This window comes from Netta rufina (genome assembly GCF_964035555.1).
Source record: "Netta rufina genome assembly, chromosome: 23".
Taxonomy (NCBI): domain Eukaryota; kingdom Metazoa; phylum Chordata; class Aves; order Anseriformes; family Anatidae; genus Netta; species Netta rufina.
The window spans coordinates 5,682,773-5,707,614 of NC_140147.1; the positions used below are offsets into that span (position 1 = coordinate 5,682,773).

A 24,842-nucleotide genomic window follows, 5' to 3' on the forward strand; every position below is an offset into this window, starting at 1 on the left:
ATTGGCTGGGCGGAAGGGAGGGCCTGCGGGTGAGGGCGGAGCGGGGGCAGCGAAATGGCGGCGGGCGGGGGCGGTGAGCGGGGGGGGTGGGGGCGATCTCGCATCTTAATTAATTAACGAGCCAGCTAATGAACTAACGAGCTCGTTAACTCATCACCTGCTTCTCTTCAAGGTGCTGCTGGCGTGCGGTGAGGCGAGGCTGCAGCGGGCGGAGGGATGGAGGCGCTGCCCGAGCTATACGCAGTGCTGCAGGGAGAGGTGAGGGGCCCTGAGGGGGCTCTGAGGGTGCCTTGGGGGAGGCCCGGGGTTAGGGGGAGCCTCGGGGGGCGGTTTGCATAACGCTTTACATCATTTTATTATAACCATTACAACGACCTTAAAGCTTAAAGGCAGGAAGGTAACAGAGCTTTTGTAAGTCAGGTTATTGTTGATGTAGGTTAAGTGTGTGTTACTGGGTTCAGGGCTGCTTTGCGGTTCCCGCTGTGTCTCATGTTTTGGCTTTATCGGCCTGAGCTGATGGTTGGGCAGTCACAGGGAGGTGTGGAGCTGGTGCCCAGCTCTTTGTTCGTTCCAGGAGGCTGCGTTACCTTGCCTGTAAAATTGTGAATTGTGCAAAAAATTGTGTAAATCGGGTCGCAGAGAAAATGTAAGTAGTGCTAAATTTTCTCTGAAATATTTCCTGCTTCTGTAGATCACCTAACATCACTAAGGTTAAAGAAAATCAACCCTCTTGTTTTAAAACGTATGTTCCTGTGTGTTTACACACACATAAAACACCTGCTGTGCTTTCCTGCCCTGGAGCTCCCAAGCGCTGCTCTCTAACCTCTGATGATTCAACCGAAGGAAGACTGGGAACCACTTGGGGTTTTTGTGCATGTGCTCTGAAAGGAGGTGTTTTGGGAAGGGCTTTCCTTTAAATGGGGTGTTGCTTTTCTCCACAGGTGGTGTCTGTGACAGAATATGGGGCATTTATAAAAATCCCAGGCTGCAGGAGGCAAGGTTTGTTTCTTTTATTCACACTTGGTTTCACATTGATGTGTAGAAGCCAAACAGTCAGCTTCAGAATTAAGACTTCTCACTTCCTAAAAAGCTCAGAAAAAGCGTATTTAAATAAGGAAGAAATGGAGGTTCTCAGAACTTGAGAATTTAGGTGGTATCCTTGCATGAAGAAGGAAATGACTCAGTGCTCTTTAAATGTGTTTTTTTGGTAACTTTGGTATACTTCAGAGAATCATTTCAAGGTCTTGGGATAGGCACTAGAGAATTTCTACAGCTTCATGGTTCGTACCACTTGTTTCCTTAATCGCCAATTTGAATGAGTTTAATGAAAACTAAAACAAAGCTCAAATGAGGCAGCTGTTCTGATTTATGTTTTAAAGCTCTGCTCATGCTTGTGGGAAACTTGCAGAGTAAAAGAAATTAATTTTACAGAAGGAGCAGCTTAAGCTTGGTGTTCTGTTATTTGCTGGAGGCCCACAAGTAGCCCCTTCCCTGCTGTCATCCTGACATGCCCAGTTACTTTTAGTGCCAGTTCTAATAAAAGGTTTTAGACAGAAGTGTGGCTGCTGGGGGAAGTTGCTTTGAGGTGCAGACACGCCTTGAATTATGAGCCAAAGCAGCAAGGTGCTTCCATATTTATCAGTTTTTTGGTAACCCTGTGGCCCACGTGGGTTATTTGTGCAGATCAGAAATGAAGTGTTCTGGCTGCGTGACCTCGCAAGCACGACAGAAGATCAGGGCAGCCATGGTTTTTAATGCTTCTGACACTGCCAGCAGCGTTGTGTCGCTGGGGCATGAAATGTCCTCTTTGTTCTGTTGATCGTGCACCTCTAGCCATAAAAAAAAAAATTCTTGAGCGTGCACCCTCAGCATACGTATGTTGACTTATAAATGATGTGTGTTGTATTACTCCTGTACATCATAAAATGTGAACAAAAGTAGAAATCTAGAGAGGATGAGCTGAAATAAACACTTATGTTTTTATTTGTTAATGGTGCAAAAATTCATTCTCTTTTTTCCTCCCAAATTCTGCCCAGGCCTAGTTCATAAGACTCACATGTCTTCCTGCCGGGTGGATAAGCCCTCGGAGATGGTGGATGTCGGAGACAAAGTGTGGGTAAAGGTTATTGGAAAAGAGGTAACATTAATTCCTGTTCCTTTGGTTCTGTGTAGATAAAATGCATTGTGATAAAGTTTACTGCAAGAACAATAAACTATGAATGTCTGCGTGCAGTGGCCATGTGTTCTCGTCACTTTGTCGGGGTACAACGTACTGATTTTTACCAGGGGCTGAGTTCTGCCTTCATGCGTGGCTTCGGGGTCTGGGTTTCTGTGACTTACAATAATGGAGTTCAGGAAGAGGGACTTCATAAAAGCTTTTGACTTGCAAGCAACAAAATTCTTCCCTTTCTGTCTCCATTCACCCATTCTCAGCCATTGCTGTGTGATTTGGTAGCTAAATGAGCAATTAGGGAGAATCCCAAGATAAAAGCTGGTAAACAGGGTTCAATAACTTCTGAGAGACAGGCCTGTTCTTAGAAGCTGCGACTTTTTTGTTGTTCTTTTCAGGAGGGCATCACTGGCAACGGATTAGGCCCAAGAGGAGGGGATTTTATCTTTTTTGAGAGACATTATTAAATATATATCTGTATGTGAATTTATTTCCTACAACCTACACTGCGTTTTATTACATAGATGTGACAATAGGCACGTCCTTTCTATTTAGAGATTACGTGGAACAAAGACTAAAGACTCTTGCTTTGGTGAGCTGTGAAAGCAAAGGAAGATGACTATTTAGGAGCATGGTGGAAGCATTCAGTTCAGAGCCACACAGCTCTTTGTGTCTTTGGAGTGTTTTTTTTTTTTTTTTTTTTTTGAAAGATGATGATGGGGTTGATGTACAAAACAAGTACCTAATTTTGTGTGAGGTAAGGGAAGAGCATTGAGAACATTTTAGTCTCCTTTACTGTAAAGAAGGGATGCATGAAAGGCTTTACAGATCCTTTGTAGCCATCTGCAGTGTACATTTCTTTTTAATGCTGTTTGTATAAATTTCTATCAAACAGCTGTTTTCTGTCTGAAACAGTTGTTGGGTTCCTGGCCTCTTTGTTGTAGAGGAAGAAGCATGTTGGAGAGGTGAACAACAGAAGAGTTTGTTGTTTGATTGCCTGCAAATAACTGCATAGAACTCACACATGAACAAAACAAAAACCTTTAATTGCAGTGTTGGTAAAAATGCAGGAAGTTGTGAGAGAAGCTTAAAATGTACACTTTGCACTTGCTTCTAAAGCAGTGCTGTAGTGATCAAGGGCATATTAAGATTCAGAAGATGCTAGCTTCTAAAACAGGTACTTAGAATGTTTCCCATCTCATAGATATGGGAAAAGGGATGGATATATGTATACACATATATAGCTTCATTTTTCAGGATGTGAGTCAGCCAGACTACCAGATCCCTTGCAGCTGATTTATTTGAGAATTGTAGCAAAGCTTCCAAACTTGCACAGGTTTGGTTGTATGGAAAGCAGAATGTTAATCTGAAGGGATTTATAATTTGATTTTATCCCATTTATGATGCTGTTAATGAGACTACTCTGATGTTAATGTATCTATAGCATGAAAGAACAAAATCACTTTCATATAGTATCCTTTTTATATCCTAAAGAAATGTTATATATCTAGATGTCTTCTTATATCTGACAACTTCATTCCTTTTCTGTAGGCCTCCAGATGGATTGTATTAATGAACATCATTGTCACTAACTCTTCTTGTTCCGTATCTTCCAGATGAAGGATGACAAACTGAAGCTTTCCCTCTCCATGAAGGTTGTTAACCAAGGCACAGGAAAAGACCTTGATCCGAACAATGTTGCCCTTGAGTAGGTAAATCTACTGAGTACAGGGTGGTGGGTCGGGCAGGTTGCTGCTACCTGCTTTTCCTGGCCTTCATTCCTGGCCCTCCTGCCATACTGAACTGCGTCCTCCCTTCCTGGGAGGGTGAGGGGGGTTGCTCCTGAGCCCCTGGGGGATGCCCTGGCTGGGAGGAGGGCTGAGTAAAGGAACCCCCTTGGTTGTGCTGCTTAGAGGCTGGCAGAGCTGCAGCAGATGACACTAACGTGCTCTTAATGATGTGGTTTATTCTAATGTGTAGTTGGTTGGCTTCATTCTTTGATTTAGCTCAGAGGTGCTCTTACAGCAACATTGGGAGGGGAGAAAAAGTCTTTAGAGTGTCTACATAAACACAGGACCAGGTGAGGATGGATTGCAATTGCAACTTTCCTTCTCTCTCCAGACAGGATGAGAGGAAAAAACGCATGTTTAGAGACTACACTAGCCAGAAGATCACACTTGAAGCTGTCTTGAACACTGTGTGTAAGAAATGCGGCTGCAAAGGTATGTTTTTATAGGGTTTTGTTCTTCTGTCTTGCCACGTAAGGACTGAATTTTGCTTTGCAGTGCCTTTCTTAGAAGAGAGCTACATTTTCCATCACTTGTTATGCAAAGGAAAGAGCTAAAACTCCTTAAAGACTTCTGTTTCTTAAAGTTGTGTCCCTGGCATTTCTATAAGGAACAGTTCTGAGTACAGGCTGTTCTTCCTGTGTTAAAGCCTCTCGTAGCTGAGGCTCCGTTCCAGTTGTGCATGTTCAGAAATACACGTATGCCTTCACCAGGCCATTTAACGATGGTAAAAAAAGGTCAGTGGAAACAACTTTACATCGCGTTCCCAACTAACCAGCAAGCTTGTGAGCAGCTGTCTTAGGGCTCAAATTAAGCATTTTTACCAGATAAGTTCTGTATTTTGCCTCGTACAGGAATGAGAAGTTGACTTATGTGGTACTTTTGCAAGTTGCTGAGGTGTAAGACAGTCTTTTATACGTGGAGTTCTTGCTGCACCATACTTCTTATCATAAAGTGGTGGAGCTGGAGCTGATGCTATTTTGGTGGAGGTTTATAAGGGTGGTTGTTAAACACCAGTGTGGTTCTGTGCAGTGGTAGATAACTGTCTTTGAAGTACCATTTTAAAGAAACCCCAACACTTTAAGCTAGATTCTGCATATTTCTAGTTTGCTTTTTAATGATGTCTGCTCCGAACAGGCAGGCAGATGCTGGCTATCTGCGTTTTCTGCCACCACTATTTCAGCTTTGAAGTCTTGAGTAAAAAGTCCAGAACTAGAATGAGCTGACTTTAGTGTTTGTGGCTTTCATCTCACCTGCTGGATGTCTGTCCCAGCAGCTGACTCCCTTCCCCGTGTGCTTTAGTGTTCTGCTTAAGCCCTCACCCAGATTTCCCTGTTCAGACAAGTGCCTTAGCTTTGCCTGGTGAATGTCTCCAGAATTCTGTGTTGTACTTGCTCTCATGTCTTGTTTAATTAGGGCATGTTAAAGTAGTAGAAACACTTGGACAAAAGCTGTACAGTGTGGATTTCTTTAAGGTGACCAGTAATAAGGTGGTTGTTGGCACTTCAGGTGTCTGAAATGCAGCTGCACAAAAAAAGCATGTGGGAGGAGGGGTTGCAGCTTCAAACGCTGTTTTGCAGGTCACTTTGCCAAGGAGTGTTTCATGCAGCCTGGAGGAACCAAATATAGCCTGATTCCAGAAGAGGAGGAAGAGGAGGTGACAGCAGCAGCAGGTGAAAGACACAAAAAGAGCAGCTTGACTGATGATTCTTCAAAGAAAAGGAAAAAGGTACGAGGTGCCCTGCTGCTGACCTGCAACAGTGAGCTGGATTGTTCTGTTGAGATTCGCTGTGGTAAATCACAGATGTCACAGTTAGGAGCAGGCAGTTCTGGGCTGAGAAAGTGGCTCAGGTCTGTGCATGTGCAGTAGCAAAACAGGAACCTCTTCTACAGGCTCTAGTAGTAATTCTTACACATCCTCTTTTTATCCTTGTTAAACCGTCCCTAAGATGGCTTTGTGCTATTATACATGTATAATAATGCACAGCTTTCAAAAGAGTTTCTTTATAATGAGAGGGGAATTTTTTTCCTTGTGTTTGTGAGGCTCAATAGAACTTCTGTGGGTTTCCTGAATTTCTGATTCTTGTCAATAGCCCTCTCCTGTCTCTTTGCTCTTGTCCTATCAACTTCCTTGAGTCTGAACCAGGCACCCACTGCTGCCTTGCTGCAGCACGTTCTGACCCAGGCTGTGTGCCATGAACTGGGCATGTCTGTGTGTGCTGGGCTAAAATCAGGGTTTGTGTTTGCCCAGGGAGCGTGCTCCATTTCCAGGCCATAAAGCTATAAAATTCCAGGGTAAGAGAACTTCTCTGTTTTTCCTTTTTTAAGGCTGTTTGCCTGGTGCTCTGTCTCATTATACAGAGGCGAGCATTCCAATTACAGACTCTCAGCCCCTTTCACAGCTGGAGTCCTGCTCTCAATTACACTTCCAGAGCTTTTCAATTTTCTTTCCTTCCTCAGCTCTGTGGCCTGTCCCCTTTTCTGGAGAGGGGCAGCAGCCAGGAAAGGTGGTGGGATTTCCAACATTTAGAAACAGGTTAGGCTGAAGAAGGGGAAAACGGCAGAGGTAATGAAGTGTTGCATGCGTTCTACCAACAGAAGTAGTAGCTCCCTTTTCACAAGAGAGGCACAAAGACTGTGCCAGCAATTCCCTGGCAAGAATGAACTTCTGAGGGCTTATTTCTTACAGGCTTACTGTACTGGTGGGGGAGACTGCAAATGCTGCCTACAGGGAAAGGAGTCGTCAGTGTATTTTGATGGCAGCACTCGGATCGTGACTTCCAGTCATGTTTTTCACTGACCATTTGGTTTCTGGCACTTTAGTACACCCTTGAGAGAGGAGTAACTGGTACTGCTTGTGGGACTGTAAGTTGTGACCGCACCAGAACAGGAGCTGGGTGTGTGGTGGCTTTCCTTGCCATAGCCTCTGGCCTTTGGCACACCTGCTTGTCCTAGAGTCAGTGCAAAACGAAGTTGGTGTTAATCTGGTGCTTACTCTGCAGCCCTTGTTTGCCCAGTAGTGCTCTGAAGAGCTGATCTGGTCATGAGTGGGGTTTCACTTGGTCGTGGCACCTGGTTCAATCCTGAGATGTTCTTTGTGTTCCTGGCACATAGGCTTTTATTCAGGAATGTCTCGGGCTTGTCTGTGGAGTGTTGTTGCTCTGCAATATAGAGTACACGTTTTCCTTTCTGTTCTGATCTCAGAAGCAGGCAATTGAACTGAGCTGGCTCTCAGACCCCAACCTAACCGTGACCTTCCGGGACTCCGGGGGTTGGTTCTGTCCTGCCATGGTGTGGTGTAAGAGCAGGGTGCTGGTAACACCTCTGCAGGGCTGGCTTCTTCTGCCTCGGGTTCTTCTCCATCTAGGAATAATGATGGTTTATCTGGTATTGGCTCACTTTGCCTTGCAGTGTAACTGCTACTTAAAATGGTACAGGGAAAAGCTGTACTGGGAGGTGCACAAATAGTGCTTGATTGTATCAGTGTCTGTCCACTGGGGCAGGGATTCCCTGTGGATTCTTGCCCTACTGACACTACAGGATATGTGGGTCACTGTCCTAAACTTGTTACTAGTTTTTTTTGTCTGTGGATTAACAGCCTTCCCTTAAATGTTGCTTCTTCCTTTGATCTTCTCCCTTCTCAAGGAGGAGATCAAACATTTTCAGATGTTTTCCAGCACTGGAAAACAAAACTTGTGAGCTTTCTGGAGGCAGGATGTGGGATCCTTGAAATGAATAGCTCCCTTGTTGTCCCAGCTGCCTGCTGTGATCTTGTCTGGGAGCCACCGTGTGCTTCCCTGCTTGTCTGGAGCACCAGGAGGGTTTGCACAGGACAGGAGTAGCTGAATCTACCTAGTGACAGCTGCCTTGCTGACCCCATCCCATCTGAGGTTGGTAACACAGATGTAGAAATTATATCTTTAAATGAGGAAACCGCTATCTCCTATCTAACAAGGATCTGTTTAGTGTCATAATAACAGTACCAACACTTCTGGTAGTTCATTATCAGCATTTTCTGTGTCCTTGCGGTTCCTGGGTGCCCTCCCCTCTCCCCAGAGATCCCTCTCCTCATGGAGATGCTCTGTGGTCCTGGCTCTCCCTGTTCTGTCTGCTTGCCATCCCCATAGTCACCATCATTGGTAGCTTAAGCCTGGTCACTGTGTGGCTGCCCAGCGCTGGCATTGGACCGGTCCTGTTTGGAGACATCTGGTTTGCTGCTATGGACAGAGTTTGTAAGACTCCCAGGGAAATAATCTTTAAGACCCAAAGAGTTTTCGTACCAGTGGAATCTCTTCCATGCCACGATGGAGATGCAAAGTTCTTCAGTTCCCTGCTTTTCTCCTCTCTGGGCCTCTAAGGGACAGCTGGAACAGGCGCCTGGCACGACAGTGGGTGCAAATCTTTCTCCTTACAGGTGCCCACGTTAGTGCTGGGCACGTGGGAGTGCTGTCCTGCCTCCAGTAGTCAGTGAGAAGGCAGGGGCTGGCAGCAGAAGCCGAGCTGCCGCTGTGACAGCGCTGTGCGGAAGTACAGAGAGCATCTAAGGAGCCTTTGACAGCTGTGCAGGCACGTTGCTGCGTCCCTTCCGCTTTTACTCCGTGGGTCACTGGGTGAAGGAGCTCCTATGGGAACGCGGCGGTGTGCCTGTGCTGGGCTTGCGTAGGAGGGAGGCGTGCTGAGAGAAAATAAATCCTTCGGATCCTGCTCTCCTGTCTTCTGAGAACAGGGCTGCTGCTTCAGCACCAGGAGTAGCGCCTCTTACTTGCCCCTTGCAGAAAGTGCCCTGTCTGCTCAGTGATTAAGCTGGCCCCGCTGTAGCTCTGGGATGGTCCTTGGAGTTGTGTGGTAAATGTGACCTGTGACAGCTTGTCTGCAGCCTCTGCTGCTCTTTCTCCCATGTGAAAGATTTCCATGAAATCTTGCACGTGTTTTTTTCCCCACTTAAAGCCACACCTCGTGGAGTGTTTGTTCAGTGACCTGTGGCTCATCCAGTCTTAATCCATCCTCCCCTGCAGCTAGTACTCGTTTTACTAGTTCTTCAGTGGCACTGGCTTAGGGCACGGCAGAGTCATGCTCACGCTCTTCACACAATATGCTCTTCCCTTTAATGTCCTTATCTGTCTCTGACCTTTGCTGCATTTATTTAATGGCCATAGCCTGGATTCTTCTCATCAGATTAATTATGTAAACCCAACTGTATTATTCCATTTGAGTTTGAATTAATCTTTTTTGTTATTAAGCTGAGAGGTGGATTTTTTTGTTGCTGTTTTCGTTGCTTGTTTTTTGAATGAACCTAGAAGGAATGCTGGCATCTCTGTGGAGATGCAGGTGGACATATATCTGGAAATTTATTCTCTTTACAAGGACAGACGTAAATCCTCTAAATAAAACCATAACCCTGCGAAGTGCTAGTGGAAAATACTTCTTGGAGAGCTCTGGACACTCCCCTCTTATCTCAAAATCAAACACTTCTAGCAGGAATGAGCTGTTGTAACATTCTTAGAATGCAGCCCTGAGCAACTTTCCTTACAAAGGGCAGGAAACAGCCTGCTGGGCTGATGTGGGCCCTCTTGGTAGGGGCTGCTTCAAAATACCTACAGCAGTAGGCAAGCGTTATCGGGCTGTAGCTCAGCACAGCTCTGGTATCTGAGGGATCTCAGAACAGCTGGTGCTCTGTTTTGGTAGAATTGTAGTTGTTAACCACACTGAGCAGGACCTGCAAAGAACTGTGATTGTCTTCGTGCTCGGTTTGTCCCCCTCTGAGTGTCACTTTTTTTTTTTTCTTTCCACTTGGAGTCTGCCTGGGCAGAACTCTCTCAGGATGTTCACACAGATGCAGTGTTTGCAGTGCTGGGGGAGTGGCTGGGTGTGCCTGAGAACTGAGCTGAGCCTGGCTCCGTCCCTCAGCACCAATCCCTCCTGGAGACCTGGCCCCAGCTCTGGGTGTGGGGAGGCTTTGCTGGTGCTGAAGGCAGAATTTGGGCTTGAACTTTGGCACTGAGGTAGAACCCAGAGAAGGGCTCCCACCTCCACACCAGTGTTTCCTGGAGAGCTGTGGCCGCCCAGCAGGTGCAGGAAGGCAGCTGATGCCTGCCCGGTGGTGCTGGGATGCCAGCACTTAGAGAAGCCTGTAGCCTAAGGTCTTTTCCTGTGTTGGTGGGAGTGTTTTGGCTGAAAAGCATCCCCAAAACATCCACGTGTGCACTGCTCCCTGTAGTCCTGAAGGGCCTGATGTGACATCCTGTCTTATCTTCAGCCTTCACATGCTGAGAAAGTTTCCCAAGCTCTGGAATGATGCTCTCTTAGCCTGAGGTCTGCTCAGACTTTCTCACCATGTGCACAGACTGCAAAAGCTTGAGAAAATTCTCCTTGCTGCATCCTTTTCCCTGGAAGGTTTAACTCTTCACAGTCTCTAGGAGATGATGGCAGTGCTTTGCTTCTAACCTTGCTGCATGGGCAGGAAACTTTGCAGTGAGCTTGCTTTTGTCCCACAGAAAAACTTCGTTGTTGTAACGCTGTTGTGGGGCTGCAGAAACTGACACCTGCCCGAAGGCTGCCAGGTGTGTAGGCAGCTCAGCCTCTGCTCTCTTCCCTGGGTCCCAGAGGCTCAATGCCCAGCTCCACGCCGTGCCTTGTCTTTGCTAGTCTGTCTCCCTGAAAGAGTCATTCTGCTCGATATTAAACAAGCCACCAGCTCTCCTCCTTCTTTGTCCTCGACTGGCAGCGTGTAGCTGGTGCTGCGCCACGCAGCCCATGTGAAATTGATGTCTTCAGCTGGGCTGCTTGTGTCCCGCTGTAATAGGAGAGCGTGTGGGTTTTAAATGAAACACATACAGACTTCTGTCTTCCTGTAAGCCAGTAAATTAATCTTCATATGGAAACTGCTCTTGCCTGGAAGTGGCTGAAGCTAATGGAAGAAATGTCTCATGGGGAGGAGGGGGAGAACCCAGCTTTCTCTGCACTCTCTGTGTTGGGGCACTTTTTTCCCCAAGCAGCCATAAGATGACTTGTGTGTTGTGGTGTGGCACTGGAGGGCTACCAGGAACCAAGAGAAATACCCCATAAAAGCACCCCTAAATGCAGGGTGGGCTCGGCTCTGACCTCACCTGCCTTGGTGAGGTACCTTCAAGCCAGCAGCAGCTGCAGCAGGGTTGGGATGCAGAAATCATCGCAGGGGATTTGCTCCCCATCTTTGCCTCACTATTTGTGCTGTGCTCAGCAGCTGCTCCTGGCAGCTGTTTCTGACGGGTGAGTGCTGGTTTGAGCTCGCAGCATGTGGGTGAGTGAGCACTCAGTGCCTTTCCCAGGCTTCCTCCTGTGAAGCAAGTTGTCTTTAGGTGAATGGTTTCCAGTTTTCAGCTGAGGTGGGTGTTTTCCCCTGGGTGGGGTGGGTATGTAGCAAGCCTTGGGCAGCGCTGCAGGCACCCGAGGGAGGTGCAGTGACTCAGGACAAGCACAGGACCGGTGTCAGTGCTGGGTTCAGCCCTTCAGTGCCCAGCTGGGTGCCTGGTTCTGTTGGAGCAGGTGGAAATGCCCGCCCATGTGAGTCACTCTGGCTTTGTACAAGTACCTGGGGCTGATTGCTGCTGTTCCCTTCACCTCACCGTGGATTCCTGCTCTCTCCCTTGGCTTTCTGCTGGGTTGGCTGGGGCTGTACAGCGCTGCTGGCTGAGGGGGAGGCCTCCCAGAGGACTCATTCTGCCTGTTGTCCTGGGGCTTGCACAACTGTGCCTTTGGGCTTGCTGCTGCTTTTGGTTTCCTCATGGAATGGCACAATCGGCCCTGCCAAGGCGGGGTGACTTACAGCAAGCCTCTTCCAGTAAAACTCTGCAAGCCCGAGGATGACCTTGAAGTCACTGGGAACACTTGGCAAAGAACAGCAGCAGAGCTGGTGGCCTGGGGGCTCCAGGCTTCTCCTGTTACCCTCCTTTCCCCAGCGGAATGTAAAACATGTTCTATGTGACAAAGGCTGAGTGTGTTGTGTTTGGGGCTGTCTGACAGCTGTCCATCTCCCCAAAGCCTGGGCAGTGCTGTGCTCCCAAAACGGCATCGTTCAGCCTCTTTAAATTAGAGGTGGTGAGGGGGGAACGCAGCTTATTGTCTGGCTCACCAAGGCTCCTTTTTCTGGTCCAGAAGCGAGGTGAGTGCCCTGGGCTTTTCCCACCTGCTGGCAGAGGCTCAGCACACTCGCTGCTGACAGCTCAGCCTTCCGGAGGCAGTGCCCAGCTCTGGCCGTGGCTCCTTGCTCACGCTCCGTGGTGAGGCTGTTTCCATGAGCTCACTTTCACTCCAGCTGTGTTTATACAAACCCACGCTGCAGCTCGGTGCTTCCAGGGGAGGCCGTTCCTCGGGGGCCCAAGCGTGGAGAATACAGGACTTGTTAAATGAGGCAGTGACAGGAGTCTAAATAGCGTTCAGGGAGTAAAGGTAAAGTGTGAGTATAGAGACAGGAGCCAGAAAACATCCCGTACAGCTACGTGTGTCACTTGGACCTGGCTGCACAGCTATTGTAGCAGAGAACAGGGTGCTGGTTTGCAGCATGTTTGGGAAAACAGGGCCCAGACCTATGTGTGCAGCTCCAGAGCAGTTAGTGCACACACGTAGCTCACTGCAAGCAAAGCACCAGTGCACGGCGCAGAGCAGGAGCTTTGCTTGCTGGGCTGTGTTCCTTGCTGGTGTTGTGTAAGCCCATCGCAGCCTCTTGTAGTGCTGTGGGTTGCTGCACTGGCCCATCCCAGCTCCATGAAACCTTAGTTTGCTTCTTTCTTCGTGTCCTTTTTATGTCCTCGAACTATAATAATAATTCGTTGTACCCATCTGCTGGGGAAGGCTTCTATTCACGGCTGATGTGGCTGTGGAAGAAATGAGTGGGTCCTTGTTGGAGGCCAGTATTGCTGGAACCTTTACGGCTCTTGGCAGACTCGCTGCACTTCCCAAAATGTTACATCATGGGCACGCTCCTCTGCGTGCTGCTTTAGTTTATTTCTCAGAATCAAGGGATGTTAGAGAAAAAACCTTTATTTTGCAAGATGATCATGGATTTTTCAAACCATCTTCCTAAAATATGCCTGAAGACGACTTGCATCTTGCTCCAGGAGCTGGTTTACGTGCCAGTGTTGTGGCTATTCAGGGAAACAGAAAGGTGAGTTGACCTGTGCTCAGCTCTGGATATTTGCTGATCGATGCCCGAAGGCAGACTGTGCCAGCTGCTGCCTTCTGAGCAATTTGTTTCCCCATTTAATGCAACCTCCTGGAAATGGGTGTCCCTCCCTGTGCCAGGATGGGAGAGCTGATGTCTCCTGCTCAGGCCTGGTGTCACGCAGCACTCACAGCGGTGCCCCTGTGCTTCTCTGCTCCCCGCTGGTGCCGGGACCGTTTGGTTTCTGCTGGTGCCTGGGCTGTGTGTGTGCTCTGTGCAGCTGGATCAGGTCCCTCCCCTCAGTACTGCTGTCTAATTACACGGATATAAATTGCCATCCTGTGCTGTTAAAGTCTGTCTGCCTTGGTGAGATTTCAGGAGATGGCTGCAATACTGATTTCAGAGCAATCTGTGCCTGGTGGCGTTGCAAGGTGCCTCAAAATTGAGAGTTGGGATCCCTTTCAAAGCTCTGTACAAGGTTTATTCCAGCGCCACGTGTTCTTCTTGCACACATGGGTAGGTCTCTCCAGCTCTGTGCAGCTTTTGCTTCAGGGCTTCACAGAAACAGCCTGGGGGTTCGGTGATGCCCCGACCCCTGCCCGCACGTGGATGCGTGCAACTTGTTTTGAGATTGTGCAAAGGGGCTGCTTGCTAAAGGGCACTTTCCTCATCCCTGCCCTCCTCTAGGGAGGGCTGAGGGAAACTGGGTGTTGGAAAAAGCAGTTTCATGCCCTGGGGGCGGGAGGGCTGGTGTCCATGGCTGCTCTCAGGCTGAGGGGCCCTGTGGAGCTGTCCCTGCCCTCTCTCAGAGGATCCCAGGTGTGAATGGGGTGGTTTAAGGTTTCCAGACCATTCCTCTTGGGTTTTCTGCTGTGCTTGGTCTTTGCAGTGAGAAGGCCGTGCTGTTAGTGCTCCAGTGCATTAGCACTGCACTTCCTGGCAGTCTGTGGGCTGCTGCTGCTGTGGGGAAGCGGGGACAGCGCTCGCTTCCAGCTGGCTGGGTTAGAAACCTGGCAAAGGGCCTCACCCTGCCAGCCTCTATAAAAAGGAGCAGCCTTAAATAATGGAGGACGCCCTGACTCTGGAGGCAGAGTCAGACTGAAGGGTGCTCTCCTTGTGATTTGACCCTGCTGTGCTCAGGTTGGGGTTTGCATTTTGGGACCCCCACCCCTGCCGTGCGGTGCCTGCTGCAGCTGGGGGCTCCCACAGGTGCTTACATCCAGGCCAGCCAGGGCAGAGGCTGCGGGCGTTGTCCTGTGTCAGAACAGGCTCAGCTCTGCCACAGCTTTTCAGGCTCTCATGACGGCACGTGGCTCAGCGAGCACAAGTGATGCTTTTCCCACGTGTAAGGCTTTGTTCTGCTTCGTTCCGTAGGAGAAGAAGAAGAAAAAGAAGCACAAGAGCAAGCAGTCCTCCGAGTCTGACTCGGACAGCTCTGACTCGGACAGCGATGGGGCTCAGCCAGCCAGCAAGAGGGCCAAGCACTCGGGGAAGACCAGCAAGGCTCAGAAGAAGAAGAAAAAGAAGCATAAGAAGAAGGCCAAGGAGTGACCGGGCAGACGGGCACTGGTATTGTGAATCCCTGGAACACGCTGTTGGGAACAAGCGGGACTGAATCGGTGTGCTCCTCACACCAAGTCAAGGAGATTCCTTCTTCCCAAAGTCACTCAGCCTGTGCTGCTGAAGTTGTTGATGTTGCTGTAAGTTTTTCTGTTACCTTAGACGTGGGCTGCCACTTCTCCCATCAAGGCCAGCAGCCATGCCTGCCCCAGGAGGCTGATTGCACCCCTCCAGCAGCAGCTCTCCTGTCCTGTAGCCTCCTGTCCGGCTGGGTGAGCTCCTCACACAGCGTCAGGCGGCTGCCCCGAGCCCGTGTGCCATCAGCCCTGATCCTGCTGCCTGTATGAGGTGGAGCTGCGCTGCCTGGCTGTGCTCCCAGCCCTGCTGCACGTGTGCTGCTGGCTCAGAGCAGTGCAGGGACCGATCGCAGCCCTGACCAACACCGTCCCTGCAGAGCAGCTCTGAGAAAGGGCCCTGCTATCTCTGCACTTGCCCCTTTCCCAGCTCGAGGTGTTGTTAACCCTGCCTGGAGGGGGTTGATTCATGATTTGGTTTTGGTACACAAACCCTCCCCCCGCCGCGTTCATTTTGTCTGTAAATATTGAGAGTGGGAGAGTAAGGAGCAAATTGGTGAGTGGAGATATTTTAAGTAAACATTAACTGTGGGGTATTTGCTGCCTTTGTAAAAGATGGAAAATAAATCTCTCAAATCTCCAGTTGTACTTTGTACTGTTTTTTTTTTCTTTTGTACACCCCACACTTCATCTTGAGCAGTGGATGAAAGGGCAGGCTCCAAGCTGAGCCCTGCCTGCATCGGAGGGGATGTGACTTGTGTTAAGAGGAGGTTAAGAGCCTGCAGAGGTTCACTGGGGGTGCTGTGAGGATGTGATTTTCCCCCCCCAGGAAGCCTCATAGAGAGGTGCTGGGGCTCATGGTGCCTTTTGGCTATGACCTGGAGGCGTGACCATGGTGTCAGCCTCGTAACTGGAGCTGCGGGTCAGGGGAAGGCAGCCTGGAGGGCTGGGCAGCCCCGCTGTGCTCTGCAGCCCCTCACTCCAGCCTGGTGACCTCAGAGGGAGCCCGGAGGGTGCAACTCATCCCTTCCTGGGGCGGGTGCTTGAAATTGAGAAGGGGGGTGGCTGAATCACTGGCCTCTGGCTCTGAGGGAAGTGAGAGTGGCACTGGGAGCGTGCCCTCGCACCCCTTAGCAGCAGCTAACGCAGTACTAAGACAGCAGGAGGGCTCAGCCACCCCATGTCCCTGCACTCTGCTAAAACCAGGCCACTTCCAGTGCTGCTCGCCCAAATCCCCACGTGTCAGGACTGGGCTGGGTGTGGCGGTTTGGCCCCTGAACCCCCCCAGCCCAGCCTGCCTTGGGGCTGCTCCTGTCCCACACCAGGACCCGGTGTGCTCTTGACCTTGACTCCCTGGCTGCCCTGCGGTCGGGCACGGCACGTCAGCTGATGCTTTGGCAGACAGCACCCGGCCGGGTGAGTGCTGGAAAGATCACTCCTGTTGGCATGGCGTGTGCTCGTATCCTGAATGATTTATAGCAGAGCTGCCACGGGAGTTACCTAATGTTCCCCCAAAAAAGCCAGGCTGCACGTCCATCTGGCACTGCTGCCGTGGTGGCACAGACCCCAGGTGTGTAGCACAGCGGGGGGGCTGCAGTTCTCATCCCAAAGTGGGCTCGTGTGGGTCCTGTCTGTTGGGCAGTGGCTGACGCTGGGCTTTTCCCCCACGATGGTTGAGCTGTGGGTGAGGTGTTTGCAAGACCGATGGATGCCCTGGGAGAAGGCAGCACACGCTGCACAGGGGTAAAGGGGACAGCGATACGGGTTTGTGTGCCAAAAAGCCTTTTTTTTTTTTTCCCCACATACACGGTCACAGTGCTGTAACAACGTTGTTTTTATTTTTCCACGTGTATTCTTCCATTAAAAAAAAAAAAATAAATCCAAGAAACACAACACCCCAACCCCAACCAGCCCCGAGACCGCAGCATCGGGGTGACGCGGCCCCGAGGGGTTCGGAGGGCTCCGGCCCCGCGGCGAGCCATGCGCCGTGTGGGGGGACAGAGGCAATTCGGTGATGGATCCGGCACCGGGTGACGGGCAGGGAGCTGGGCTCGGTGCCTATGTCGCCTTCTCGTAGGTGCGGGTGGAGACGACGCTGCCCATGGTGAGAGTCTGGGGGCAAAGACGGAGCGGGGAGGTGAGCACCGGGGGCTGCACCACGTGCAGGGGGGGCTCGTGCAGCCCCGGGTCTAAAATCCTTTCTATTTCCTTACCAGAATCAACTTCCCGTCCTTCAGCTCCCGCACTAGCGATGTCTCCTTCCCCTCCCACTTCTGCACGTGGACCAGTTTGCCTCCATCCAGCGTGACCACGGACTGCGGAGAGAGAGCAAAACCGCCGTGACCCTCGTGTCCGTGGCTCTGCCGCTCCCAGCTGCCCCATCCCTGCAGCCGGAGGAGTGCTGGGGTGCCTCTGGGCGCTGGCTGATAGCTCGGGGTCCTGATAGCCCTGGGTCCTGCCCTGGTGCTGGCACCCACCTGGTTTTGACAGCGCGGGCCGCATCCTGCCCTGGCCTCCAGCTGGGTCGTGGCCCCGGCTGCCCCCAGCACAGCGGAGGGCACCAAGAGCCCCAGCGCGGACACCGAGCGGTGACCCTGCCCTCCCTGCCCTCCCTGCCCTCCCTGCCCAGGGCCACATCCTGCTCTGGATCTGGGGCACCAGGACCTGTTCCCAGCCACTCCCGCGCTGGTTCCGCTGCCGGAGGCGATCAAAGGGGCGGCGCAGGGACCCGCGCGGCTGTGGGTGCTTTGAACCGGAGCCCTGCCTCCCCCCCAGACTGGCGAGGGCTTTTGGGGGGGGCCGAGCTGGCGAACAAGCCCCTGCTCATCCGGGCTGCTGTTTGCACAGCCGCTGCTGTTGACTCAGCCCCAAGAGCCCGGCCGGTGCCAAGGTTAGCGTGACAGCGGGCTCGGCTGTGCCACGGGGCAGCTCGGCACGCGCGGTGGCAGCGGCTGCCTGGCCCCGTCCCGCCCTGTTCCCCTTCCCTGCGGTGCTGCCCCGGTGCTCGGTGGCACTGCGGGGCTTCTGGTGGCATTTCCCAGCTCCAGCCCAGGGGACTGCATGTCCCCAGCTGCCCCAGCCCCTGCAGCCTCTCGTCCCCTTGCGAACCCTCCCAGGTACCCAGGGACTGAGCTTGGCTTGTCCCATGGCTCGTGTCCCCATGCTGCACGGGGCCCCCTACACCTCGCTGTCCCCCATGGCTCGGGTCCCTGCAGCCCATGATATGGTTCTTCTGTGGGTTGGGGCCCCAAGTGGCTTGGGTATCCCCATGGTTCGTCTCCCCGTGGTTTGGGTGACCCCACAGTTTGGGTCTCCCCATGGTTTGGGTGCCCCCACTGCATAGATGTTCCAGTAGCTCGGGTGCCCCACAGCCCAGGTGTGCCCCACAGCCCCGCACCCCACACCTCTTGGGACCCCCCCAGCTTGGTTGCTCCTGACCTCGGGGCACCCCACGGCACATCAGCTCCCTGCTCAGCTGCCCGGGGGCTGCCAGCCCCAGCCCCCCCCCGCTATTGTTTGCCCTCTGGCCGCCGGCCGAGGGGCATCTGAAGGGCACGTCCCTGGCTGCTACACCCGTCCCTGCCACACAGCAGCAGCCAAAGTGCTTTTAGCATAGTTTCCACCAGCCCGAGCAGAGCGGCCGTACGCTCGCTGCGGAGCCGTCACGAGACGGAGCAGGTAGGGCGGTTGTAAACAGTCGAAGCCGTGCGTGGAAACAGCTCCCAGGGGCCAGACCTACACTCTGCTGCTGCCCTGGTCCCCCCCCAGGAGGGGCAGCCCTGGGGGGGCTGAGCGGAGCAGCAAGGCGGAGGGCAGGGGCGTGCAGCCGGCTGTCTGCCCGGCACTACCGCCTTGCTCGCACTCGCCCCATTTCACCCCGTCCTCCCCCTGCACCCAGCCCTCGCGCCTTCCTCCCCGCGGCCCCCGGCTCAGGAAGGCGTTCTGCATCCAACGAGCCCCACAGGGGCCCCCGAATCTCTTTTGCAACACCGCCACCCGTCTTGGCAGCTCTGGGTGCCGGTTGCGGCATCGCCTTCCGCAAAAACCCCGCTGCACGCGGGGGCGAGGGCAGGGCCCTGGGGGCCACGGCTCCAATGGGGAAAAAAAAGAGGGAGGGAAGGAGACCCCCGGGCTGGAGGCAGCGCGCAGCCCTCACCTTGACGTGCCTGTCGTCGGCTGTGGTCTCGTCGAACTCCTCGCCCAGCTTGAAGCTGATCTCCGTGTTCTTGAAGGTGCTCTGGGTCTTCACCGTCACCTTGTCGCCCGCCACCTCGATGATGGTGGTGGGTTTGGTCAGCCCGGCCATCTGTCTGGTGGCGAAGCCCACGCCTGGGGGGGGACAATGATGCAAAAGGGGGGTGAGGCGTTGGGGCAGGGTGCTGCCGTGTGAGCCCCAGAGCCTCTCTGGGCTGCTTGCTCCTGGGAGGGGGCACGGGGCTGCTGCCCACCGCACCCCCAGGGGGACCCGCTGGGGGGGAGGACAGGAGGGGGGGTTCTGGGGGTGCTGGCATCACTCGGGGCCTCATCCTGCACCAGCAGCTGGCAACGCTGGTGCTGAGCAGGGCGGGGGGCAGCCGCTGTGTCCCCCCCCCGGACCGCTCCGGGGCTGCAGGCTCACTCTGCCCGGGGCTGGGGGCACCCCCTGCGCCCCCCGGGGACACCCCCTGCACCCCCGCCAGAGGATGGGGGCTGCCCGGGGGGGTCCTCACCCGCTCCCATCCCCCCTCCCCCGCACGGCACTGGGCTGGGCTCTCCCATTTATGTTTTGATTTATTTTGATTTTATTTTTTTATTTCCCCCCATTACAGCCCCGCAGAAGGCAGCGAGCCCCTTGGCCACACCCCGGCGGGGAGGCTGGTGCAAGCAAGCAAAAAAATCGATAATAAAAAAAATAAAATAAAATAAAAAAGTGGGAAAAAAAAAAAAAAAGAAAAAAAGGAAAAAAAAAAGGGGGGGGGAAGGGGGAAAAAAGGGGGAAAAAAAAAAAAAAAAAAGCGATTTCCGGGCTGCCGAGCCGCGCAGCCCCCCACTCACCCAGCGCCTTCATGTACTCATCGAAATTGGCCGTGTCCACCAGCTTCCAGGTGCCCACGAAAGCCTCCACCATGGCGAGGTCGCGCGTGTCCCCGTGTCCCCGTGTCCCTGGCCCCGGCCCCGTCCGCGCCGCCGCGCCCGCAGCTGCCGCCCAGCGCCGCCGGCTCCTTAAATACCGTCCCCATCACATGATGGGGAAGAGGCCACGGGCTCCAGAAATACCCCGGCGGGGAAGGGCACCGCTGCCAGCCACCACCCCTCGCACCCCCCCGGCACCCCCCGGCACCTCCCCGGGCACGGCGCCCCCCTGCACGCTGCGGTCGCGAACGCGCGTGGGGCTGCGGGGGGCGCCGGGGTGCTGAGGGTGGTGGGAGCCCCCAGTGGGGAAACTGAGGCACGGGGACTGGGGCCGGGTGTCCGTGGGGGCACCGTGCCCCCGGCCCTGCTCTGTGCCCGCGTGGGGAGGATGCGGGTGATCGCCGCGGGGCTCTGTGGGGGGACACTGGGGATGAGAAGAGCCACGTCGCTTCCCCCCCACCTCCTATTTAACGCCTTTTGGACCCCCAAATCGGCCCCAGCCCTGATGGGGTCATGCCTATATTTCTACAGCCCCGTGGGTGCTGCCCCCCAGGACAGGGTCCCCACTCGTGCCTCGCTGTTCCCACGGGGCCGGTGACATCCGTGGCACGCCCCACCGCGCCCCCCTGCCTCAGGCTCCGGTTGCAGCGTGCCAGGGATCGCTGTGGCAGTGGGATTTTGTGTCCCCTGCCCCACTGGGCACCCAGCCGGGCTCGGCTGTCACAGCTCACGGGGGGACGAGCCTCCTGTGCCACCCTGTCCCTGCCAGCGGTGCCCTGAGGTGACAGCCCCGGGGGTCCTGGGGTCAAAGTGTCCCCAGCCCAGAGCCAAACCCCTGCTGGGTCTCCCCACGTGGGGGTGGCTGACACCTCGGGGACACATCAAGGGTGAAGGCAGAGCCTGGGGGGGTCAGGCACCTCCTGCCCAATTTCTGCCCACGGGGTTTGGGGTCTGGGTGGGAGATGCTGGGTGTCCCCAAGCCCCTGCACTGCGCAGCGATGGGCATCAGGGGCAAAGCGACCAGGTCTGGGTGAGACCCAGGGACACTTGGTCCCTTTCCCCGGCCCCAAGGTGTCACTGCAGACACCCAAAAATAGCCGGGGGCTCAAGTTCAGCCTCCTCCCAAGGGCCCCGGGGAGGGCTGTGAACGGGAGCCCCTGCCCTCGGGAGCCCCTGTCCCCTGGGGAGGACAGACAGCAGCCCCCGTGGGGAGGGAGAACACACAGCACGTGGCTACAAGGGATAATGTGCACAGTTTATTACCCAAACCAGTCCTCGGGGAGTCGACCAGCCGCCCCCCATGGGGCTCAGCGCTCTCTGAACACCCCGCTCCTGGTGCCACAGGATGGGGACAGGCCTGGAGGGGACAAACAGAGCAGGGGGCTGTCCCTGCTCCACCCCTCCCAGTGCTGTCCCTGGGCACCAGTGTGCCAAATCCGCACTGCCCTGGGCTCCTCATGTGCACCCAGCCTTCCCTCGAGGCAGTGGGATCGTGAGACGTGGATGTGCGCACACGGGCAGCCACCCAGAGAGGCCCCCATGCCTTATTGCACACTGACACCCACGCCCATGCCCACACCCACACATGGGTGCACAAAGGTGCCCGCACACATTGGTGCCCGTGCCCCCAGGCACCCACCCATGCCCACAGACACCCACGGTGGCTCTGGGTGCCACCCACCCCGCACAGCCCTCGCCCACCCCGGCTCTGGGCAGATCTGGGCTTTGGGTTTTATTTGCTGGTCCCACAGCGACAGCTTTGGGTGCCTGTCCCAGACGTGCCACCAGCCCTGGGGCCAGGCTGCATGGCCCGTCCTGTGCTGTGGGTGGCCCTGGCAGGAGGGACAGGGCGATGAGCGGGGCTGGGGATGCCCAAAACAGCATCACTGCGCTCACACCCTCCAAAATCACCCACAGCCCATGGCAGGGGTGTCACCTTCCCAGAGCATGGCTTTGCGAGGGGCTCCCAGTGCCTGGGACTTGGAGAAGCAGCTGAGGTCCCATCTCCCGCTGGGCAAGGAGCACCCTGGGGTGCCCAGCTCCATGGGGGACCCCTTGGCGAGGTGCTGGCTGCTGGGGGGCTGTGTTCTCCAGCCCATTGATGCCCCCCCTCTGTATCCTCAATTAAAAAAAGTAAAAAAAACAAACCAAAACAAAACAAAAAAAAAAAAACAAACAAAAAAACAGATCTTGGATCACTGGAAAAAGGACAGGACATGGACGTGGTACCCAAAACATCACAGTGAACAACACACTCAGACAAACCCCCCCGGGCTGCTCGTCACGCTCCTGGCGTAGCCCCCCTGGCACGGCTGCTGCCGAGAGGAGGAGAAAATCCCCCCCAGCGCAACCCCTCCGCATGCTTCAGCACGTGCCATGGCAGAAAACTGTCCTCCCGCAGGGCAAGCATCCCCGTCCTCGCCCGGCGTGGGTGTGAAGCTTCCCTTGGTCCCCACAGGTCCCCGCGTGGCTCCTCTCCCGCGGGGCTCAGGCGATGCGGTGGCCGCATGGTGCCCAGGGAGGGTCACCAGGCTCCGGCCGTGCCAGGAAAGCTGGGCTGGTGCTCCAGGTGGTGCTCCACGGCCTCCCTTCTCCTGGCGGTCAGAAACGCGGCCCCATACGGGGTTAGGACGTGTCCTTCAGCTCGGGGCTTTGGGGCTGCGGCGGGGGCACCTCCGTGGAAGGTGACTGCATCTCCTGGGAGCTGCCTGCGGTGGGTGGAAGGAGGGCAGTGAGTGGCTCCGCTGCATCCCCCCCACGTCACCCCCGGCCCTGCCGGCACCCACCTGCGCTCAGGGACATCTCGGCCAGCTTGAGGGGCAGGTCAGAGGGGCTGACGCCCGCCGGCGAGCCCAGGATGTCGGGCAGGGCATTGCGCCGCCCGGTCCTCCCGGAGGATGCGAAGTCCAGCACTGGCTCCACCTCGGTCATGCTAGCCCTGGAGAGACACCGTCCCCTCCGCTCAGCGTCCCCGTGGGGTGGTGGGGACCCAGCGAGCCCTTCCCCATGGGGCTGCCCCATCCCCAGCGCCCAGCTGGCAGATTTGGGCACGGGAAGCCCCCCTGGTTGCAGCATCACGGGGGAAGGGGATGCTCAGGGGTCCGGGACCCTCCACCCCACCACGTCCCCATCCAGCATCCTCACCGGGCGCCCTCCAGCCTGGCCCGGCTGCGTCTCCGCGGTGCCCTGGGTGCTGCTCCAAGCCCCGGCCTGCAGCTCCCAGGGGCTGCACAGGGATGGGGGCTGCGGGCTGGGTCCCCCCCTGCTCCAACCTGTGGGAGGAAGAGGAAAGGGTGAGCGAGAGCCCCTGGCTCGGGGGGGGGAGGCTGTGTGGCACCCAGCACCCTCCTCTTGTATGTCTCACAGGGACCAAAGCAAGATGGGGAGTAAAGGGCAGGGAGACCTCAGTGGCAGGCAGAGAGGTATGGAGGGAGGGAGGGATGGGGAACAGAGCTGGGGACAGGGAGGTGGCACCTGACTGGGAGGTGCAACCACAATGGAGGCAGAGAGGGCACCGAGGGACCGGCTGCTCAGCCAGGAGCGAAGGGCGCGCTGTCCCCAGCCTGGTCACGCACAAAGCGAACCCCCCAGTGTTCCCCGGGGAGCAGCTCCTGCTGCAGACAGCCCCTCTGAACCCCCCCGAGGTGGCTAGCTGGGGGACATCATCTCTGGCTGGCCTGGCACACATCGCTGCCAGGCCCTCTGGGGAGGTTTGCTCAGCACCGAGGAGTATTTGGGGCTTTTGCACAAGGGTTTCTGCAGGCTGGAGCTGCAGACGAGCACTGGGGACAGGAGGTGACCTTGTGGGCATGGTCCCCCTCCCTGCAGCTCCTCCACCAGTCCATGTTCCCCTTGGGTGTTGCATCATGGGGTGAGTTCGGGATTTCCCTCCCCCTGGAATCGGTGTTGTGCCGGGGGGAGCAGATGATGCCCAGGAGCCCTGCTGCTGTCCCCCAGCCCTGCTGCCCCGGAGAAAACTCACCGCTGTGCCCCTCGGAGCGGCTCTGGGGCAGGCGGCGAGTCACAGTCCCCTCGTCCGTGGGAGCAAGCGGGATGAGTGACCCCAGCTCGGGCTGCGGGCGAGGAGAAGGTGAATGATTAACCCGGGCTGTGAGTCACGGGGCAGGATCCAGCCCCGCGCTGCCTCAGGGCCAGACAAGAAACCCCGGGCCCTTTCAAATGGGGAAACCGAGGCACGGGAGCAAGGTGCACGTGTGATAAAGGCAGGGGCTGGGGCTGTAAATGGGCACGACCGATGGCACCTTGTGGCTGCGTGTGTGTGTGTGTGTGTGTGTGTGTGTGCGTGTGTGTGTGTGCGCGCTCAGGCTGTGCTGCTGGATGTGAGTGCATGTATGTGTGCATACACACGGATGTACACGTCCATATGGATCTGAGCCGGATCTCTGTACACATGGAACCCTCTGGCACATAAATGTGCACGCACAGAGCACTGTGCCACATGTATGTGCATGCCTGACACACATGTGTGCATGAGTGGTGCCCCATGGACCACGTATGTGCATGCATGGTGCACCCTGGCACCCATGTGCACCCCTCCATCAGCACCAGGGCTGCTGCCAGAAGCTGTTAGCACCAGAGAAGTGTCACCTCTGGCTCACAGCACTTCTCATCCCACCACACGTGGCCAAATTCCCCTCTTTCACCCCACACCAAGCATCCCACAGCTCCGTGCCCTGCCTGGCAGGAGCCGCCAGCCCAGCAGCGCCCTGCTCCAGCCCCGGCACACGGCTGCAGCATCCGAGCTGGTGCAGGAGCATCCCTGGCAGTGCGGGAGCACCCGCTGTGTCGCCCTGGCAACCATTTGGGAACAGGACCTGGCTGCTCACGTCCCGGCCAGCGGGGCGGTGTGAGCGTGAGGGTGTGCACAAGCATGCACACGCACGCACAAACGCATGCACACAAACGCAGTGCACACACGGAGATGAATGCACACCTGCACACCCATGCAGAGATGCATACACGCATGCATACCATGCAGA

General features: G+C 55.0%; 3 protein-coding genes across 3 annotated transcripts; 1 reads left to right on the forward strand and 2 right to left on the reverse strand.

Annotated features, from left to right (window-relative positions):
• The first annotated feature begins 38 nt into the window (after positions 1-38).
• ZCCHC17 (zinc finger CCHC-type containing 17) lies at positions 39-15,370 on the forward strand. Its single transcript, XM_084300869.1, has 8 exons — positions 39-73; positions 173-258; positions 942-999; positions 2,037-2,137; positions 3,787-3,878; positions 4,292-4,392; positions 5,538-5,686; positions 14,471-15,370. The coding sequence occupies exons 2-8, from the start codon at positions 217-219 to the stop codon at positions 14,645-14,647; spliced, it is 720 nt and encodes a 239-aa protein (XP_084156995.1). The 5' UTR covers positions 39-73; positions 173-216; the 3' UTR covers positions 14,648-15,370.
• Positions 15,371-16,549: 1,179 nt separating this feature from the next.
• On the reverse strand, positions 16,550-19,923 carry FABP3 (fatty acid binding protein 3). The gene is made up of 4 exons (XM_084300856.1): positions 19,765-19,923; positions 18,887-19,059; positions 16,944-17,045; positions 16,550-16,842 (listed from the first exon to the last, which is right to left on the reverse strand). The coding sequence occupies exons 1-4, from the start codon at positions 19,835-19,837 to the stop codon at positions 16,789-16,791; spliced, it is 402 nt and encodes a 133-aa protein (XP_084156982.1). The 5' UTR covers positions 19,838-19,923; the 3' UTR covers positions 16,550-16,788.
• A 2,544-nt stretch (positions 19,924-22,467) lies between these two features.
• On the reverse strand, positions 22,468-22,773 carry LOC311218049 (cAMP-dependent protein kinase inhibitor beta-like; the record flags this gene model as incomplete). Its single annotated transcript, XM_084300512.1, has 2 exons — positions 22,468-22,550; positions 22,629-22,773. The coding sequence occupies 2 exons, from the start codon at positions 22,771-22,773 to the stop codon at positions 22,468-22,470; spliced, it is 228 nt and encodes a 75-aa protein (XP_084156638.1).
• Positions 22,774-24,842: the final 2,069 nt, after the last annotated feature.